At 34.6% G+C, this 22,567-nt stretch overlaps 1 protein-coding gene across 2 annotated transcripts; it reads left to right on the top strand.

Annotated features, from left to right (window-relative positions):
* The first annotated feature begins 766 nt into the window (after positions 1 to 766).
* On the top strand, positions 767 to 21,208 carry LOC110103511 (mitotic checkpoint protein BUB3.1). Of its 2 annotated transcripts, XM_020832258.2 has the most exons (11): positions 767 to 829; positions 919 to 1,096; positions 1,185 to 1,315; positions 3,649 to 3,731; positions 4,410 to 4,676; positions 5,780 to 5,855; positions 6,300 to 6,380; positions 6,473 to 6,551; positions 6,632 to 6,732; positions 6,823 to 6,936; positions 20,844 to 21,208. In XM_020832258.2, exons 2-10 carry the CDS (start codon positions 977 to 979, stop codon positions 6,911 to 6,913), a joined length of 1,029 nt encoding a protein of 342 aa, XP_020687917.1. In that variant the 5' UTR covers positions 767 to 829; positions 919 to 976; the 3' UTR covers positions 6,914 to 6,936; positions 20,844 to 21,208. The 2 variants fall into 2 exon arrangements, with proteins under 2 accessions (XP_020687917.1, XP_020687918.1); XM_020832259.2 differs by lacking the exon at positions 767 to 829 and having other exon boundaries at positions 836 to 1,096; positions 6,823 to 6,947.
* Positions 21,209 to 22,567: the final 1,359 nt, after the last annotated feature.

Here is a 22,567-nt window from a genome sequence, read left to right as displayed (position 1 = left end):
GTTGTATTAATGCACAAGGAAATAGGGGTATTGGTGAGTAAAGTTAATTAACGAGCTTGTTTAAGCTTAGCTTGATAAATGACTTGTGCGTTGAGCTCTATCGATGGAGGAATTATTAAACCTTGGGCTTCATTTTTACTTAAAAGATATAAAATTTGTATAAAACTAGCATAAATTATTTTTATTTATAAAAAAATAAATTATTATTTTAGTAAGAAAATAAAATTATTTTCCATTTACAAAGAAACACCAAATTATAGAAAAATTTACACAAATGTACCTAAAATGATAATTTTGCCCCTCTCCGCCCTCTCACGATAAGGAACTTTTATTACGTCCTCTGACCGGACATAAATCTACGTTCGGTCAAAGGATTGTTACTCGATTTTTGCTCGGTATTTGGTCGTTGTTGATAGGTATTGTTTGATAATAACGAGAAATATCACTATGGGAAGATCAATACCGAGACATACCGAGCAATACTGAGTATTACCAAAAAATACCGAGTTTTTCTAGAAAAAACTCGATATTTTTTGGTATTACTAGGTATTGCTCGGTATTGTTTGGTATTACTTGGTATAGAAAAACTTGGTATTGCTCGGTATTGTTTGGTATTACTCGGTATTTTGTCTTCACATAATGATATTTCTCGTTATTATTGATATTGCTCGGTATTTGCTCGGTATTGCACGTTTTGTGCCTGCATCTTAGTGTTGGCCAAACACAGTTCTATGTAGGTTCACCGTACCAAATAAAAGTTCCACGATAAAAGGCTGCGACGAAGAAAACTGCGGGACCGGCGGGCATCAAAACATCATTCAAATTCCAGGTTTCAACGCTCCTTCCGCCCCCTCTTTTCTCTCTCTCATACAGTGCAGAGTTCTGACACAATTTTTTCTCCAAATTACGCTTTAAATGCCCTAATTCGTCTACTTCTCGCCGAAAATTAATCCTCTAATCTCTCTCTTCCGCTGCTATGAGCGGAGCTCCTCCTTCCGGTAGTGGGAGGGAACTCGCTAACCCTCCATCCGACGGCATCTCGAACCTCCGCTTCTCAAATCACAGTGACCATCTCCTTGTTTCGTCCTGGGACAAGGTAATTTCTTCTTGCTTTTGTACGAAGCCTGATTGCGAAATGCCTCGGGATGGTGGTTTTAGGGTTTTTTTTTTGCTCTTCTGAGCAGAGTGTTCGTCTCTACGATGCAAGTGCGAACGTGCTCAAGGGCGAGTTCATGCACGGCGGCCCCGTTCTTGACTGCTGCTTCCACGATGATTCCTCTGGTTTCAGTGCGAGTGCAGATTTCACTGTCCGGAGGTAAGAGGGGTTCAGGGGATTTTCTACTAGAGCTTGCCGGTCCTCATCAATCTGTATATCATTGTATTTTGGGGTTTAGGTTTCTTTGTCCGTGTCAATGATATAGGGCATTTTAATATTCTTAGCATGTTTCTTGTTGACTTATCTAAACGGAATTTCTTGAAGTTGTAATGCTGTTTATGTTTTTGTTGAAGTGGCTGGCCGAGCCTCAAAACTTTGCTGCTGTGTTATACCTAAACTTAAATGAGTAATCTGCTCCGCTTATATCACTATCCTAACATGCTTGTTTTTGGTAGCAGTATAATGCATTAGTACATCTTGAAAGATTTGGAGTTCAAGCTGAAATATGATCCAGTGCATTGACGAAACTTAAATAATTGTTTCATTCCTTTTGTTTTTAACCTTAAAGAATGACACTGATGAAGGCTTTCCTTTCATGTTCTCCATCTAACATTTTTTTTTTTTTTTTGGTTTAGAACTCTTTTAATTTTTAAATTGCCAGCAAGAAATGCGTATAAGATGAAAAATATTTTATTTGCTCTTATGTTGAGAATTTGAGCCATAAGAAGGTGCAACAACTAAGAAAAATGCTCATTAGAGTCGGTCATTGCAGTATGCATTGAACAAGATGAATACTTAATAGTTATTAAAATTATCTTCTGTAGTAATATACGCGTATTCTCACTATTAATTGGTATTTATTTTCTATCTCAATCACATGAATATTATCTTGAATGATTCTTGCTGTAATATATTCAGTTTATTGGTCAATGAACATGTTTTGCTGCATGAGATTTCATTTTAGGGTTTTTTCCTTTCTTGAAATTAAGAGGCGGACATTAGAATTATTTGGTATTATCTTAGATTATTTTTTCCCATGTGTAAATTTTTAAAGTTCATAAAGCTTTCCTATTTATTCTCGTGCATTATTATTAAATTGTATAGTGATTGTAATTCTCTTTGCATCATGCTTCAAGAGTGCTCACACAGTTCTGTTGTTGGGTTCTATAGAAAACGTATTCCGGGAAAATTTCAAGAAAGTTTTGTGTTTACTATTTTTCCAAAAATGAAATCCCATGCAATGCATGGGGAATATGAAAATACTGTATGTATACTAAATTTAGATATTAAATTTTCTAAAATAATTAAAAAATTATTTTTTATTCATCATTATATGAAGTTCCATTTTCATTGCAATGCAAATGGTGGTAATGAATAATCTAATTTAGAATAGTAAAATTGATCAATTATATAATTACGATAATATGGCTTTTGCTTTCTTTCATGAATTCACTCATTTAACTATCATCTTTCTAAAGAACTATGATGCACGGACACGACGACACAGACACGGGACACGTCAGTTATTGAAAATATAGGACACAGACATGAGTTGGACACGGTATTATAGTTTTTATATTTAAAAAATAGTGTATAAAAATTAAATAAGTATATTTTTAAAAATAATTTGAAAATAATAAGTCATTTAATTTGAAATTGTGCTTATAATGATTAATATTAGGATGTCGAGAGTCAAACGTCGATGCCGTTTATCAGTTACTAAGATAGGAGATGAAAATACCTTCACTGCCAAAAAGAAATGAGAATATTTGATGATTTGGTATTAAGTGCGGATGTTAATTTGGTGTTGTGGATAGGAAATAATAAATTTAGTTTAAATCTAGCAAAATACAAGAAATTATAATTAAAAATATTTTTTAATTGGACACGTTTTCGGCGTGTCCGACACGTGTCGAAGGAGTGTCGGGCGAGTGTCGTGTCGGACACGGTGTCGGACATTCCACGCTTCTTTAAGGTGAAGTGTCGGTGCATCATATCTAAAGAAGAGAAAGTGATAAAAAATGATATACTGACTCTTTATGAAAGACCAAAATAGTCCCCAATTATATTAAAGGATCATTTTTGGCTACAAGTCTTTAAAAAGGAATCAAAATAGTCTCATGATGGGATTATTTAGTTTGTTTTTCTAAACTTCATACCTTAATAATTTGATTTTTTTCATATTGGATTCATTCCCAGCTCATGCATGTAGCATCCTTAGTAACTTAAATCAACACTATTCGTCTGATTTTTCTTATTTTTGATGTTTGGATTAGTTCACAGGCAGAATATTAGTATCCTATTTAGTATTTTTTTTGCAAAAGTTGGTCTTATGAACCATTTTCTTTTTCATTTCTCCACTATTGATTTTGTCCCAAATTTTCTCCTGCATCTCTTAAAATTTTATATGCTTAAAAATTTGATTTTTGTCACTACCACTTAGAAGAATTAAACAAAGGTCTTTTTCTAACAATTCTTTCCTTATAAAATAGGTATGTCTTTAGCTCAGGCAAAGAAGATATTTTGGGACGGCATGATGCTCCAGTACGTTGTGTTGAATACTCCTATGCTGCAGGTTGGTGATGGCTACATTTCTTTTGTATCCATGTAATACTCATAGTTTGCCTATTCGTAGCTTTTTGTCTTCCCAAATTTTCTAAAATGCAAAACTTCATAAGTCATGCACAATAGAATATTTCTTGTTTTCTCATCACTCATTCAACATTTTCATTTACCTATTTCAGTGACACTATAATTACTTAATTAATTTTGCAATTGCTCATGGATTAAATTTTTTTCCTCGAATAGATGTCTGGTTATATAACTTTTTTTTTGTTTCATCCATTCTGACCAAGAATTTCTTTTATTTAATTGGCAATTGACAAGTTTTGTTCAATTTTGAAGACGTTCACACTAATCTGGTTCTAGATTTTATTTTGCATTGATATGTGTACAAATACTCTGTTTCATACCAGCTCAGTCTATCAGGTTGATTATATGTATGCTTGGCATGATTGCCGTAAATAAAGACATTCAATGCTGCTGCATGCAAGGACATAGTATTGATAGACGTTTTGTAAGGCTTTTCGGGAATGTTATGTTACAAATATATTCTTTTCATCTGCTTTATTTATTTGCTACTTTGTATGTTGTTAATGTCAAATTAAAGTATTGCCTGAATTTTAGAATGCCCAGTTATGCAAGGTTTTATTTTCATCATGCATTTTTATTTACAAATTCATTAATGTTTCAGGTCAAGTTATTACCGGCAGTTGGGACAAAACATTGAAATGCTGGGATCCAAGAGGTGCAAGTGGGCCAGAACACACTCTTGTTGGAACATACCCCCAACCTGAACGGGTGTATTCTCTTTCTTTAGTTGGCCATCGCCTTGTAGTAGCAACTGCAGGGAGACACGTAAATGTCTATGATTTAAGAAATATGTCTCAACCTGAACAGCGAAGAGAGTCATCCTTGAAATATCAAACTAGATGTGTGCGATGCTATCCTAATGGTACAGGTAAAGTTCTTTCTATGATTAGATTTCTCGGCATAATTAGCTTGTAGCTTAGGAACATTATGTGCTTTACCTAAGATAGATGCTTAACTTTAACCTAAGTAATGTTTAATGACCGAAGACTATGTTTTATAATGCAACTATTATGATACTCATGACGCTTTATAGAGAATTCATCGATCATAAGTTACCAATTACATCAACAACTCATTTTCTTTATTTGCAAATAAGTGATAGGGGAGCTTAAATATAATTGGCATTAAAATGCCTGTAAATATTGATAATTTCAGCAAACAACTTTGGAACAAATGAAATCAATGAGCAAAGAAATTAGTTTTCACAAAATTAAACTTTCTTACCAAAATCAAAATCATTAAATAAACAATAACAAATAAGAAGAAATGGACAAGAAAGCATTTTCTTAAGGAAACAAATCTAAGCCTCTTGCAAGTATAAGGAGATGATTTCTCTTGTAATTACGTAGTTGCATTTCTATTACATTCGAAGGATATGTATAAATAACTAACACTTGTGAGATCATATTGAAGCATATAAATTTTATTCTAGCCAAAATTTCCCAATTACATGCTGCTGACCATTGCTTATAAACTCCTCATAACCTGAGCTAGTAGATATAACCCAAGATCAACTTCTGTTGAAATTTAAATTTGTTTCACTGGACAAAAATATTACCAACTTGATTTTAATATCTCCGAACTCAGCCAAATCAACACTACCATGCAAGCTCCCGAACTATGCCATTGGAAAAGAATTTAATTATATTTGTTTATTAATTCGCATGGGTGTAGATCAGGGAAATCAAAATTGTGTTTGATATACCACTGATAATTCAATTCCTAATATACTAGTAGTGAGTCTTGCCCCTTAGCTTAAACTTTTGGATTGAGGGGTGTTTATTTACCCCTTACTGCCCTTAGCTTAAGCTGTTGGACTCAACTTAGGTTCTTGATGTTCCCCCATGTAGCAATTTAAAAGTAATATGCATTTAATATCCATCTAATTTCTTTTTTACATTTAAATTTTGTGCTGGCATAAAAATTCTTACTTCTGAGGTATTATGTTCTCTATCTTGCTACCTTATTCAGGTTTTGCTCTTAGTTCCGTGGAGGGTCGAGTTGCTATGGAATTCTTTGACTTGTCTGAGGCAAGCCAATCTAAGAAGTATGGTTATCTTCTTAATCTATTTCAAGCGGTAGCAGTTTTAACCTTGAATGTATATTTGTATGTCAATTGCATCTTGCCTTGTTTTATTTGTCTTTAGGGTCTACACTTGTTTTGTTAGTATTTTTTTATCTGGAAGATGTTTGCTTTCTTATTTGGTTTGCGTCTTTCTTTCTTTTCTTTGAAAAGCTTGAAATATTTGGATCATGGTTCAGTTCTTCTCAGCGAATTGTAATACATTTGCATTGTTAAAGGGAAATACTGTTTTTTAAGATAATACTAGTTTGCTAATTTGCTGGAACATGTTCTATGAGTTTTGTAGCATAAGCTTATATTATGTATCCTGTAATCGTCTTGGAGGATGAATGTAATGAACAGCTTCAAAGCTCCATATAATTTCTTCTCTTTCTACTTATATTAGTGACAACATGATTTGATTTTCAGGTATGCATTTAAGTGTCATCGAAAATCAGAGGCTGGAAGGGACACTGTATACCCTGTTAATGCTATTGCATTCCATCCCATGTAACCTCTTCATCTGCCCTTCTTTGAATAATACTTTTACAATGTTCAAAGGACGAACTGCTTGTCCATTAACTTCTTTGTTTTTTCTGCAGATATGGGACCTTTGCCACTGGAGGTTGTGATGGTTATGTCAATGTCTGGGATGGAAACAACAAGAAGAGGCTATATCAGGTAATTTATATCCCCAGTGCTCCTAGAAACTAATCTCAACTGTTGTAACTACAGCCCATTGTTCTTATGTCTTTCTTCAGTACTCGAAGTACCCAAGTAGCATAGCAGCATTATCCTTTAGCAAAGATGGCCGTCTGTTGGCCGTTGCATCCAGTTACACTTTTGAAGAGGGAGATATACCGTAAGCTAAGAAATAATGCTTATGATTTCTAATTTAACCTCTCATAATTTGCACCATGCAGTTTAACAATATATTTTTTAATATCTGTAGTCACGAACAAGATGCTATTTATCTTCGGAATATTAATGAAGTTGAAGTCAAGCCAAAGCCTAAAGCAATTCCTGCTGCTGCTCCGCTATGATTGAACACTCTTGAGAAGAAAAGGTCAGCGACAGGTGGAATTCCTTATTTTTAGATGTTTAGCTTCATTTTAAGTTGCATTGAAGCATCTTTTTATGGAATTAACCAATTTTTTTATTTCTAAAAGTTAATGGAGAGCGGATCACGGGGTATATTAATTTTAGTTGGATATGATAGTTTCTATACAATTAGCCTGCACAAACTACTTTGTGGATTAAATGGTTCACTCGTTTTGAAGATTCAAACATTTATAGCTTAAGGATTTGCTATTTGGTATGTTTTCTTTCAATTCTTCTATATTTTAGTGGAATCTACAATGACACAATACATCATGTGTCAATTTAATATCAAAACAACAATTCTATCACCCATTCACTCTTTCACTTAATTTGAGTAATTTCCTATTATTTTGTTAGTATTTTCATTAAATTTCTATATTTTTTCAGTTGCTACATTTGGGTCCTGTAATTTTCTTCCCTCTTGTACCTTTTTGTTCTTCGTGTGAATTTTTCTCTTCAATGTAGTTTTCATGAGCTCTCCCTCTTTAATCTTCCATGAAGCAATAGACATCAATATGCATTTTTGTACAATCACTCTCTACTTGCCCCATCCCCTCTTTTCTCCCTTTTCCACTTCATCTTTTAAATTTATCTACTATCTCTTCCATACCATTTATATTTGAAATTAAACTTATATTTCATATTTAATTCAGATATTCAACCCTTTTCCTAAAATTCCTCACAAAAAGTAGTCAATTCCATCCAATTTAATCCTAATTAAACCCTCTTAATCAAATCTCATCCAAGTTTCGCATGATTCTCTTTACATAAACAAAGGCTATCCCTTTGGCACTCCCATCAATTTTGTCAGAAATAAAGCCAATTCAAAACAACAATGCATGGAGAGAAAAAAAAAGAAAATAAATAGGGAGATAAAAGAAGGACAAGAAAGGCTTTTTTCTTTAAAATTGTTGATATTGAAGATATGATAATTGATAGGAATTCGATCTCCACACAGTCAAAAAACAACAATAACGAAGAGAAAATACATTAGAAATCAACGAGAAAGAATGAGATTATTATGGGTGGGTTAATTTTATTAATATCAAGATACATATTAATCTACTATTCGAGAGGTAGATTGACTTTCCGCAAACCCCATCAGCCACTAGGAGCAACTCCAAAGAAAATTACTCCAAAATACAAAATCTCATAGCGAAAATAAAACAGCGTAATTAATCCTATATAAACCTTCCTAACTCCCTCACAAATTTGAATTCAAATCAGCAATCTTTCCCTAAATAAAAATTCATAATTCTTTCCCAAATATGAATTCAAATCAACCCTCTTTCCCTAAATAAATCTTTCTAATTCCCTCACAATTTTGGTTTTCTATGGTAAGTAATTAAATGCAGAATTAATCCCCTTTGAGCCCCCCTCTCTCCTTACCCGCCACCCACACTAGTTGGGCTCATAAGGCTCTTCCGCTCGCTAGCTAGACCGACTCCCTTGTTGGGGTTGGGTTGACTAGCTGGATCGACTTAACTGTTCCATCAATACTCCCCTTCCAATTAGCCGTCTTATCCTCAAAGTGGAATGAAAGAAACTGCTGCTAAATCATTGGATACTATTCCCATGTTGCTTCATAGTCAGACAGATTCTTCCACTCAATCAGCACTTCTCTAGCTCCTCTAGTTGTCAAACAAACTCCTCTCACTTTCATTGGCTCTAGGATCACCTCCATTTCTTTTGTCAAGGCCATCAGCAGCGTCGTTGATGGAATGTGGTTGCCAATAACTTTCCTTAGCTGGGACACATGGAATATTGATTGTATGGCAAAAGTAAGGGGTAGCGACAAACGATACGTGACGACACCAATCCTCTCCACAGCCTCATAAGGCATATAGTATTGTGGAGACAACTTTTTCATTTTTTGAGCTAAGGTCTTCTTTCTGTCGGGTCGAATATTAAAATACACCTTATCATCCACCTCGAACTGCATATCCCTTCTATGCTCGTCAATTCACTTCTTCATAATTTGTTATGCCCTCAGTAGGTGCCCCTTTAGCCCTCCCAATATCCTATCCCGTTCCTCCAACTATTATTCTGCTGATGAAACTAGAGTGCTCTTGGTCTCGTAGTATACCAGGTGAGAAGGGTCTCTTCCATAAAGAATTTTAAAGGATGTAGTCGGTGCTACACTATGGTAGGATGTATTGTACCAATATTCGGCCCAAAGTAACCACTTCCCTTATGTTTTGGATGTTTATGATACAAAAGATCTCAAGTAAGTCTCCACACTCCTGTTCACCACATCGGTCTTCCCATCAGTCTATGGATGGTATGTTGTACTGCTCTTCAAAATAGTCCCCTACATCCTGAATAGCCCTCTCCAGAAGTAGCTCAAGAACACCTTGCTCTATCTAACACTATGGACTCTGGAATTCCATGTAGGCGTACCACCTCTCTAACAATTGTTGTTGCCACTGAAACCATAATGTATGGGTGTCGTCAGGAAATAAAGTTAGCATACTTGCTCTGCCTATTCACTATCATCAAAATTTTCGAAAAGCCCTCGCTTTTTGACAGACCTTTAATAAAATATATGGTTATCTCTTCCCACATCTTCTCGGGCAGGGCTAGAGGTTGTAGAAATCCTCTTGGAGTTATTGCCATATATTTGTGCCTCTAACAGGTATCGTAGTTGGCGAGCATCTCCTCCACATTGTTTTGCATTCCAACCCAATATAATTCTACTGTCAGCCTACGATAGGTCTTATGTACCCCAGAGTGCCCTCGTATGGCACAATCGTGAAACTCTTAGTAGTAAGTGGGATACGTATGAGGACGCCCTTGGTATAATAGTCTCTGATCGATTGAGCTATAGCTAGGATGGTTGTCCTTCTCTAATAAATCTCTCATGATTTTCTCCAATTATTCATTTTGCTAACTTTTCGTCTCAATGCCTCCTACTCCACAACTATGGGAACATATGGTGCCATCATGTGGGGCTCCCCATTATTACGTCCTCTGACCGGACGTAGAGGTACGTTCGGCCGCCAATAACATGTCGCCACGTGCTCTTACTCTTTACCGCGTGGCCCGACGACTTGACCCGGAGCGGAACCCGGGAATGCTATGTTCGCGATTTTCTCGGTATTGCTCGATATTTGCTCGGTATTGCTTTGCAAAAACAAGAAATACCGCTCTGTGAAGACCAAAACTATACAAATACTGAGTTGTACCGAGTTTTTCTACAACTCGGTACAACTCGGTATTTGCTCAGGATTTGCTCGGTATTGCTAGGGATTTGATCGGTATTGCTAGGTATTTGCTAGAAAAAACTTGGTACAACTCCGTACAACTCAGTATTTGCTAAGGATTTGCTCGGTATTGCTAAGGATTTGCTCGGTATTGCTAGGTATTTGCTCGGTATTGCTAGAAAAAACTATGTTCAACTCGGTATTTGCTAGGTATTTGAAATATATCCAAAAGGTGGATTTAAAAAAACGCACGCGCTAGAACCCAAAAAATAGCGGGTCGGGTCGGCGACTTTTCTTCATGCTACGTGTCGCTAAAATATTGGTGGCCGAACGTAGAGGAGCGTACGTTCACCGGACCAAATAAAAGTTCCCCCCATACACCTAGATAACCCATATGCGGCCTTGTTCTCTATCCTGGTCGATATTAGATCTTAAAATCATAACCCAATAGTTTCAAAAGTCACCTTTAATGCTCCTCTGTAACCATCCTTTGCTCTAGAAGAAACTTTAAGATTCTTTGATCAATCCTGATAATGAAGTGTCGCCTCAACAGGTAGGGTCTCTATTTCTAGACGGCTAGCACTATCACCATCTGCTTCCTCTCGTAGACTAACTTGAGCCTCACCCTGGCAGTCAACATCTATTTGAAATAAGCCACTGGTCTCTAGTCCTGCATGAGTATAGCTCATAGCCCATACTTCGAAGCATCCATCTCCACCACAAAAGGCTGGCTTAAGTCGGGCAGGACTAACATTGGCATGTTGATCATAACCTTCTTCAACTCTTCAAAGGCCTTGGTAGCTGCTTTGCCCCTTGAAATTATCCTTCTTTAGTCGTTTAGTCAAATGCTAGGCTGTTGAACTGTATCCCTTTATGAACTTTCTGTAGTAGCTTGTAAGCTCAAAGAACCCTTTCAATTTTGTCAAGCTCTTGGGTATTGGCCACTTTAGCATGGCCTCGATTTTTCTTTGGTCAACTGGTACTCCTTCCCGTTATACTATGTGCCCCAAATACTCCACTCTAGACTGAGCGAATGAGCACTTCTTCAGATTGACAAACAAGTGGTGGTCATACGTAGCAGATAACACCAATGCCAAGTGTTCTAAGTGGACCTCCTTAGTCAAGCTGTAAATCAAAATATTATTAAAGAAGACTGACACAAACCTTCATAGATATGGTTGGAATATCATGTTCATTAGGGATTAGAAAGTAGCTGGAGCATTAGTGAGGCCAAAAGGCATCACTAAATACTCCTAGTGTCCCTCATGAGTCCTAAATGTTGTCTTGGGAACATCCTTGGGCCTCATTTATATCTAATGGGATAAACTTCAGATTAATATTCTAGAAAAGCATCACTTCATAAAGCTCATCCAGCAACTCATCAATCACTGGTATAGGACACATGTTTGACACAGTCTCCTTGTTCAACTCCCGATAGTCCACGCAAAATCTCTAACCGCCTTCTTTCTTTTTTCACTAATAACACTAAACTGGAAAATGGACTGACACTTATTCAAATGATCCTTGCCTCCAGTATTTCCCTGATCAAATCTCTCGAACTCATCCTTCTAGATTTGGGGATAACGGCACAGATGAACACTTATACGGAAGACTCTTTCCTACAAGATGATAGCATGTTTATGTTCCCGTGGAGGCAACCCCTGAACTAGTTAGAACATCTCTCGTAACTGCTGGAGGAGTGGTTGAATCAATTTTGGTGCTTCTATCTCCTCCCTATCCTATTATCCTTTCAAACTCTGCAGCTCCACGAAAAATCTCTCTTTCACCTTGGATTGCAACTCACCATGGTTTTGAGTGAAACCATAGTTTTGAATAGGCTAGTATCCTCTCTAATAAGCACTCTACTCCCATCAAGCTTGAACTTCATTGTTAGATCCTTCAAATCAATCTTGGTCTTTTTCAACTTTTGCAGCCACTTCATTCCTAGTATCACATCTTTGCTCTCCAAATACAATGACAGAAAATCTTCCAATATTTGAACCTCTGGAAGGATTATGATCACCCTTTTGCAAATTCCTTTACTCTCTATTTTTCATGTTCCCAACATAACCCCAAAGCCCCCCATGTCCACTAATTTTCGCTCCAAATGATCTACCATCTTTTTGAAATGAATTTTTGGGTAGCTCTATGATCCACCAGTACTAGCACCTCCTGATGCCCGATCTTCTCTTTGACCTTCATGGTGTGGTTCAGTGTGAACCCAACCACTGAGTTAAGGGATACCTCTGCAACATTTAAGTGCAGGTGATCATCTTCCTCCTCCAGTATAGCGGGTGTTGTGATCCCTCCATGTTTCCTTCTTCTTCAAATTAGCTCTCTTTTCTTCACCATCCTAATTTCTTTGCTGATCATACCCTTCACCCATTCCCCTCCTTAGAAGTGGCTTCAAAGGTGACATCTCCTCTTACTTCCCCAAATTTTCACCTCCCGATCCTCCCTCATCGTCTCTATATTAGGGTTTTCCCCACTTGTCTAGTCAATGGTTCCCTTGCTCTGATGATGCTGTATTGGCTTGAAACTCTAACATCCTTTTCGGTTCCCTTGTCTCTAATGATGTTGTATTGGCTTGAAACTCTAACATCCTTTTCATCATCTCTTCCAAATTTAATAATCTGCCCTCAATGGTTGAAATTCACTCTTTGGAATTCAGATTTAAGATTTCCAATTTTTCTATCAAACCTTTCTTTGAATGCTTCAATCTTTTTTTGAACGCTTCAACCTTTTTAGCCACCATAGGTCTCAAAAAGGGTGCTGCTCTGATATCAATTTGATACAAATCCGATCTACTCACAGTAAAAAAATAGCAATAACAAAGAGAAAACACAGCAGAAATCATCAAGAAAGAATGAGATTACGGGCAAATTTTATTGATATTGGCACACCAAACCAAGATACAAGTTAATCTGCTATTCGAGAGTTATATCGACTCTACGCAAACCATAGGCGCCGCTAGGAACAACTCAAAAGAAAATTACTGCAAAACACAAAATCACATAATGAAAATAAAACAATCTAATTAATTCTAAATAAACCTTTCTAATTCTCTCTTAAATCTTAATTCAATTCAATCATCTTTCTCTAAATAAGCCTTCCCAATTCCTTCCGAATTTTGATTTTTTTGGTAAGTAATTAAATGTAGAATTAATCCTCTTTGATCTCCCCTCTCTCCTTGCCCGCCGCCCACATTAGTAGTATCCATTGGGCTCTTCCGCCTACTAGTTAGACCGGCTTCCCTTGTTGGGGCTGGGTTGATTAGTTGACTGGCTCAATAATCTCCTTCCTAATGATGCTAGGTTGAGAAATTCTCTGTTGTTTATCGCAAGTTCAGCATCATGCATATGTTATTTCTTTTGGAAACTTAATTTCATATTAACATGATAACAAGTTGAGAGCGTAAGCTAGAGAAAATATTTTTATTTCCTGAGTTGTACGATACATAGATTATGTTATTAGTATATGAATTTGTTCAAGTCTGATTGAATAATTAACGATTTTCTTTTGTGAACTAACTTTTGCCCCCATGAATATGTTATTAGTTGCATATAATCTATCATTTGTATTTGCTTTTGCATCATCATATTTTTATGCATTAAGAATTTAAGATGTCGATGTCAAAGACAGTCTAAATATTTATAACAAATTGAATGTATGGTAGATAGTTAGAAATTAAATGATTATGGGTGTTGCTTTATTTTTGAAAAAAATTATAAGATACATTTGATTAAGTAATTGATGATTTAGATTAAGTTTCTAATCAAATAAGAGACTTAGTTTTATAGTGAACTTTGAAATCTTTATGAAGAAAGCTATTGTGATTTTCCTTCATTGCTTAAGGACCTCATATGGAATTCACCTCATACGAAATCTTGATTTCCTCATGACACCTTAAGTGATTTGGTGTTAAGTGCTTTATGGTGTGTCTTCATCAAAGCACTATTCCAAAAAAATATTATTCGAACGACTGTGACGACAGACACAAAAGGAAGACTTTTTTTTTTTTACTTCTGACGTGTGTTTCCTCCAGGAGAAGGCTCCTAGTCAAAGGATCCGCCCGCTCCCTCTCTCTTGAGCTCTCTCTGTTCGCAGACATCAGAGCCGAGACCAACTCCAAGCTGCTCTTCTCCCTCCCATCTCCTAGCTCTCTGCCTCCATGTGGTTCGCACAACATAGAGGCCGAAGCCCCTTGCTCGCTCTCTGCTCTTTGCACTCTAGAGGTCGAACCTCCTTTGCCTCTCCCTGTGTTCGCAAGCCCAGATCGAACCTGACGCCGCCCCTGGTCTCCGAGCCTTAGCCGACCGACCTCACTAGTTGTAGCATGTATACATCTAATTCTGCCTTCTTCTTTCTCCTCCTCCTCCTACCTTTCTCTTCCCCTCTCTTCCTCTCCTTATTTCTACTTCTTCTCCCCTTTTTCTTTTCTTCTTCTACTCACTTTCATTTCTTTATGATAGTTTCAAAATATATATGGTGCTTGAATTTCTTACAAAAATCTGAAAATGAGATTCTCTTTAGTTTCTTTTTCCATGTGTATACTTCAATATCTTCCTATTGAAATGATAATCATATGAATTGTGAAGTTCTTATGTAGATTACTTATGCTTTGTTTGGTTGGGTGATTTTACTGTTTGTTTGTTTTTAAAATGGTAAAATTAAAAATTTTTTCATGTTTGGTGGAACCACTTCCGCTATATCATGTTCAGCACAACTCCATTTTTCATTGAAACGCGACATCTATTCCCCACCTCCTTTCCTTTGGCAGTCGGCATTCATCCGGAGTGAAAAGTCTGACATACCCTTGCACGTCTGCATGATGCCTTACCACTTCAACTCATTTTCTTTGATCGAAATGCTTCAACAGTTGCACCAAAATATTCAAATAAAATTTTTTATTTCCGTCTCTCTTCGTATAAAAGCCCTAATCTTATAATTCATCCGAAGTCGTCCATTTTTTTCCCAATTCTTTCTGTCGACATAAAGAAGAGCAGTAAACGGTCCACTCAGAAGCAAGAGACGAAACAAACACAGCTCTTAACTCCCTTCGGCATTCAGGCATAAAGCTTTCTCAGCCAACGATCTTCTCTTCCTCGCAAGCAAGGATAGCAGCTGGTAGATCTTCCTTCACTCACAGTAGAAGTGGTCACGCTTCAATTTGTTGAATCATCGACTTTCTTAATTGATTTATCTTGTTATATGAGTTGTAATATTTACATAATTTATTTATCAAAACTTAATCAATTAACAATGGTCATTATCATTATCTAAACGTTATAAAGGATTTTTTCAAGAAAATTTTTTTGCAATTTGTTTACCTTTAAAATTTACATGTTATTTCATTGTTAAAGGTTCGAAATTTGGTTGGTATAATTATTTTTATTACTCAAATAAAAAAATTATTATTTAATTTAATGTAAAGAATTTATGCTGTGCTAAAAACTCTATGTATATTTTCATTTATGTAACTACTAAAAAAAATTAAGTATATTTAAGTTTAATATATGAATAATTTTATCATTTATGATGAAAAATATGAAATTATTAATTGTACCAAATGATTATTATCTATTTCAAAATTTTAATAAGCACACAAAAAGTAATTTAACCAAATAATATTATGTAATAACTCAATTATATAGAAAGTTATTTCTAAAACTTCATTTTCTGAATGTTTTATGACGATAAGCTTTTGTGAAATTTTTTTAGTTAGAGAATGTTTTTATAGTTTTATCCCACGCCAAATATAAAAGCACTCGATTGTTTTTGTGTCGGAAAGAGTTTTGGTTGGTTGCTTTTGAAAGAAGTTTTATGTGCCGTTTTATTTGGAATGTTTCATAAGTTTTTTTTTTTTATTGTAAATTTTATGAATGGCTTTGTGTTGGAGGGTTCTTTAAGTTTTTTTGGAATAAAATGATATTTCATATGTGAGTTATCTTTATTCTTTTTGTGTTTGCTTTTATAGTTGAATTTAGGTAAATGTGGATTAAAGAAAAATTTGTTTGTGTTTTAGTTTTAGGAGCTTATTTTCCTTTCACTATTTTGAGTTTTATTTGAAGAATTATGTGAGTAGTTGTGTCAAAAGTAATCTTAACACCACCGAATTAATATAATTATAATAGTTTTACTTATCGTGCTTTTTTTCTCATTTGAAATTAAAGTTTATTTTCTCATTTCAAATTATTATATTTATAATTTGATATTTTTTACTGAAGTTACATTTCAAATCATTTAACTTTTAGGTTTGTTATTGTGATCGGAGTAGGGATATTAATTTAACGACCGGTAGTTCTTTAGTACTGTTGTTGACTAGCAGATGAAAATAATTTTAAACTTGATATCTTATTTTATGGTTTAATTTTTTTATTGATTACTAATTTTAACTTTAGGTTGAATGTGTTAATTTTTTTTTTCAGACTGTTATAAATGATGAAGAAGAATATAATTTATGCTTTGAAGGAAAAATTGAAACTGAATATATTGATAAGGTATTAAATGATTTAAAAAATTTTAGTATTCATTACGAGGTCAAGATGCACGAGGTTCAAGCAAAATACAGCCAAGTCAAGCAGCTTGAAGGGTAGAGTAGTTGGATGCTGGAAGTTGATGTGGATATTTCGGTCTCAGAGGACCTAAAGAAAAATTATGCTGAAGATGATAATATTTGCTGTGTTTGTACAATAAACTCACCATGCAAATCAAGAGTGTGTAAATGTAGAACAAATAAAAAATCATGCACTAACCATTGTGACTGTAAGTCAAAGTGTTTTAATAGAAATGATTTTAGATGATTAGAAGGTATCTAAAATCTTTCCTATTAGAACATTTTGCCCTACAACCACAATGGCTAGTACATAATTTTTTATTTGTTTTACATCTACATACTCTTGTTTTGCATGTTAAGTTTCTTGTTTAAACACAACAAATATTATTATCTTCAACATAATTTTTTTTTAGGTCCTCTGAGACTGAAGTATTCATCAGCTTTTACCACGCAACTACTCTTTCTATAAAGCTGCATGACTTGGTTGTATTCTGCTTAAAGCTCGTGCTTCTTGACCTCGTGATGAATATTAAAAATTTTTAAATCATTTAATACCTCATTAATATATTCAATTTCAGTTCTTCATTCAAAGCATAAATTATGTTATTTTTCATCATTTATTGCAGCCTGAAAAAAAATTAATACATTCAACCTAAAGAGTTAAAATAAATAGTCACTAAAAAAATTAAACCATAAAAAAAGATATTAAGTTTAAAATCATTTTCATCTGCTAGTCGACAACAGTCCTAAAAAGCTATCTGCCATCAAATCAATGTCCTTCTTCCGATTACAATAACAAACATGAAAGTTAAATGATTTGAAATACAATTTCAGTAAAAAATACTAAATTGTAGATATAACAATTTGAAATGAGAAAGCAAACTTCAATTTCAAATGAGAAAGGAAGCACGATAAGTAAAACTATTATAACTAAATTAATTCGGTGGTGTTCAGGTTACTTTTAACACAACTACTCATATAATTCATCAAATAAAACTCAAAGTAGCGAAAGAGAAACAAATTCTCAAAACTAAAACCCAAATAAGTTTTCCTTTAATCTACATTTATCTAAATTCAATTATAAAAGGAAACACAAAAAGAAGAAATATAACTCACATATAAAATATTATTTCGTTCCAAAAAAACTTAAAGAATTCTCCAACACAGCCATTCATAAAATTTTCAATGAAAAAATGAAACCTTCCAAATGAAATGACACATAAAACCTTTTTCAAAAGCAACAAACAAAAACTCTTTCCGACACAAAAACAATCGAGTGCTCTCATATTTGGCGTGGGATAAAACTATAAAAAAAGGATCTAATAAGAAAATTTCACAAAAGTTTATTGTCATAAAATATTCAGAAAATGGAATTTTAGAAATAACGTTATATATAATTGAGTTATTACATAATATTGTTTGGTTAAATTATTTTTTGTGTTTATTAAAATTTTGAAATAGATAATAAGCATTTGCTACAATTAATAATTTCAGCTTTTTCATCATAAATGATAAAATTACCCATATATTAAATTTAAATATACTTAATTTTTTTTCTAGTTACATAAATGAAAATATACATAGAGTTTTTGGTACAACATAAATTTCTTACATTAAATTAAGTAATATTTTTTTTATTTGAGTAATAAAAATAATTATGCCAATCAAATTTTGAATCTTTAACAATGGAATTACATGTAAATTTTAACGGTAAATAAATTTCAAGCAAATGTTTCTTGAAAAAATCATTTATAACATTTAGATAATGATAATGACCACTGTTAATTAGTTAAGCTTTGAGAAATAGTTCCTTTAAATATCACAACTCGTATAGCATGATAAATCAATCAAGAAAGTCGACGATTCAGCAAATTGAAGCGTGACCACTTCTACTATGAGCGAAGGAAGACATACCAGCTGTTGCCCTTGCTTGCGAGGAAGAGAAGATCGTTGACTGAGAGAGCTTTATGCCTGAATGCCGAAGGGAGATAGGAGCTGCGTTTGTTTCATCTCTTGCTTCTGAGTGGACCGCTTGCTGCTCTTTTTGATGTCGACAGAAAGAATTGAGAAAAAAAGGGACGACTTCAGATGAATTATAAGATTAGGGCTTTTGTTCGAAGAGAGACGGAGATAGAAAATTTTCTTTGAATATTTTAGTGCAACAATTGAAGGATTTCAGCCAAAGAAGATGAGTTGAAGTGGTAAGGCATTATGCAGACGTGCAAGGGTATGTCAGACTTTTCACTCCGGATGAACGCTGACCGCTGAAGGAGAGGAGGTGGGGAATAGATGTCACGTTTCGATGGAAAATAGAGTTGTGCTGAACGTGATATAGCGAAAGTGGTTCCTCCGAACAAACAGTAAAATCTCCCAACCAAACGAAACATAAGTAATAACACAAGAACTTTACGATTCATATGACTATCATTTCAATGGGAAGATATGGAAGAATACACATGGAAAAAGAAACTAAAGAAAATCTCATTTTCAAATTTTTGTAAGAAATTCAAGCACTATATATATTTTGAAACTATCATAAAGTTATGGAAGTAAGTAGAAGAAAAAAAGAAAAAGGGGAAAAGAAGAAGTAGAAATAAGGAGAGGAAAAGAGGGGAAGAGAAAGATAGAAGAGAAGAAGGGAGAATTAGAGGTATACCTGCTACAGCTAGTGAGGTCGGTCGGCTAAGGCTTGTAGACTAGGGGCGGCGTCAGGTTCAATCTGGGCTTGCGAACACAGGGAGAGGTGAAGGAGGTACGACCTCTAGAGTGCGAAGAGCAGAGAGCGAGCAAGGAGCTTCGACCTCTATGCTGTGCGAATCACAGGGAGGCAAAGAGCTAGGAGATGGGAGGGAGAAGAGCTGCCTTAAGTCTCTCGGCTATGGTGTCCGCAAACAGAGAGAGGGAGCGGGCGGATCCTTTGACTGGGAGCCTTCTCCTGGAGGAAATACACGCCAGAGTAAAAAAAGAAGCTTGCCTTTTGTGTCTATCGTCAGAGTCGTTCGAATAATATCTTTTGGAAGAGTAGTGCTTTGATGAGGACTATGATGTCGACATTGTAAGCATCATGAAAGAGATTGTAGGGTTCACCGTGGTTGACTTCATAGTGAATCATTTTCCTTTCGATTTTTCAATTACTACGCTATTATTGTTTTTTTTTTTTTGGGAGATTTTGCGGAGATTTCGCTGAAATTCCATTATTAATAAGTTATACTTGAATTCCACAAGTTTTTCCTATCAAATTGCCATTCGTACCTTTGAATGCGAGTGTAAATGAGCCGAGCTTGTTGTGTGTGTGTGTTTGGTTATTTGTTTGAAACAAACATGTGTTTACACCATTTGTTTGAACATTGTTCTCATTTTTGGCTTGTTTGAATTTGAGATAAACATGAGCCGATTTAGAAAAAAGAAAATAAATAAATAACGAGCCGAACACTATAGAATCATTTCATTTATCTTAAACAATGAACTAGATATATTACTCTTTGGAGTTTGGGGCATGCAAATAATTCATTGTTTTAGATGGTTTAAGCTTTTTCTTAAGAGCACTCGTTACCTAGAGAAATTATTCTATACGGATACCGAACGGGAACAACCGTTCGGATTTGATGCGCTTTTGCAAATACTCAGCAAAATCACAGCATAGCAAATATGCATTCATAATTGTATTTTTGTTACCTTTTTGCTGAGTATTTGCAAGAATGCAGCAAAAGATTAGCAAATATTCAATTAGTAGGATATTTATTGTGCTTTAGCTACCCTTTTCCTGCACTTTTATAAATACTCAACAAAAGGGCAGCAAAAATACAATTATGAATGCATATTTGCTACCCTTTTGTTTGAGTATTTGCAAATGCATAGCTAAAGGGTAATAAATCAGGACGGTTCTTGTTGTCCGGTTTCCGCACAGAATAATTTCTCTATCACCTGACATAGATATTGTCCAATGATTTGTAACCTTAATTTTCCAACTGACAGTTCTATTTATTTTTTTATCAGATTTTGAACACTACAAGCACAATCAAATGAGTAAATGACACACTAAATAATAATAATAATAAATCTCTAATCAATATGTTTTATCCATACACTACTGAAAATTCATTATTGTTTTAGGTACAACCCATCAAAGGAAATCTGGAAAATGCTCAGACGAGTTCTAAAACTTCCTTTTTTTCCCTTCAGTGTTAGCAAACTGTTGCTATGTTATGTTCTCAGTCATGACATGGATCTATCTGGAGAAAGCATTTTGCTTCATTACATTACTTTAGTTTCTTGTTTTCACTTTCTCCATCTTTATGAAGCTACGTTTGAATGCATAGAAGTCTTTTTAAGCTGAAGGTAATTTAGTAGGTACTGCTGAATTGCTTCGTCTTATATTATGCAGAAAAAATTATGGTAGAATGTACTTATTTGCATGTTGATTTAGGACATCTGCAATCATTTCTTTCTTCAATCTAATCCCTACTCTTTTCTTGTAATTATCTCCCCTCTTTATATGTATATGATATAAATATGTTATATTTTAAATAATCTCCAAGGCTTTAAAAATCGAACCGGATCGGCTGGTTCAATCAGTTGAATTGTGAACCGGTCGGCTGGCCGGTTATGATTTACTATAAAATTGGTTTTGCTCATAACCATTGTCAAACCGGCGGTTCGACCGTCAAAACGTTAAATTGGTCTTGGTTTTGAATAACGATGCAGTTCATTCGAAAATTTGAATGTTAAATATGTAAATCTCTTATATATATTTTTGTCATGTGGCAATCGTGAAGGTTATAGATGTCCTTTTTGTCAAAGCTTTATTGAAACTGGACATGTGGCTAATGTTTGTGCAAATTGATGCACAATTTGGAGGATTCGACTGTAACTTAATAAACACATGGCAGGGCATATTGCTTTCGTATGCACACGAGTCTTTATTTCTCCCTCGCCTCACCACATTTTGTCTATTCTATAATCTGCATGCCGGGTGTTAACAACAAAAGAAAAAAAAAATTAAGATTGTAAAAATTGGACGGGACAACGAACCTGAAGGTTTTAGAAAATCGGGACCGGCTCCTGGTTGAACTGGCGGTTCAAATCGGTTCTGGCCGGTTTGATGCACAGTTGTTTTTTAAGGTTGAATTGCACTGGCCTTCAGACCCGTTTACGGTTGAACTGATCATCCGATCTGATTTTTAAAACAAGATGAATCTAATGAGTTCAGGATCTGTGGATTTTGACATTATTAAGGTGCTTATGTGTTGAATAAATGATATATGATTTAGAAGATCAATATAAACCATTTGATGAGATTTTTTGGATGTTCATTGTCAAATTTATTGATGAGGTGTTTTGAGATTTATGCTCGATCAAGATGACTTTTTGATCAATGACAAAAACTAGTAAAATCTTTTCAAGTGAGCGATGCCTCATGTTTTTTCTTCTTTTCATGGATTTTCACCTAAAGTTTTTTTTATCTCTTACGCCTCTCTCCCATCTCTCTAATCTATGTGTGTGTTGGATCTTCGTATAAAGCTAGTATATTAAACTTCATATCTCTCTATTATCACAAATGTTTTTGGCATGCATCAATAACAATAACAATAATAATAATAATAATAATAATAACAATAATAATAATCATACCAAAATAAATTGTATTATGAGTTTCAAAAATCATTGGATTTACTTTTAGATCAATGACATATCTTAAAATTTTGAATTGCATTAATCTCAATTAAACTTCATATCTCTCTTTTATCACAAATGTTTTGGCATGCATCAATAATAATAATATTAATAATATTAGTGTTAGAATATCTTTATATAAATTGTATTATGAGTTTAAAAAA

The sequence above is a fragment of the Dendrobium catenatum genome, unplaced genomic scaffold, assembly GCF_001605985.2.
Source record: "Dendrobium catenatum unplaced genomic scaffold, ASM160598v2 original_scaffold_254917, whole genome shotgun sequence".
Classification (NCBI taxonomy): domain Eukaryota; kingdom Viridiplantae; phylum Streptophyta; class Magnoliopsida; order Asparagales; family Orchidaceae; genus Dendrobium; species Dendrobium catenatum.
The sequence above is the reverse complement of the archived record's forward strand: the minus strand, read 5'-3'. Positions and strand labels throughout refer to the sequence as shown.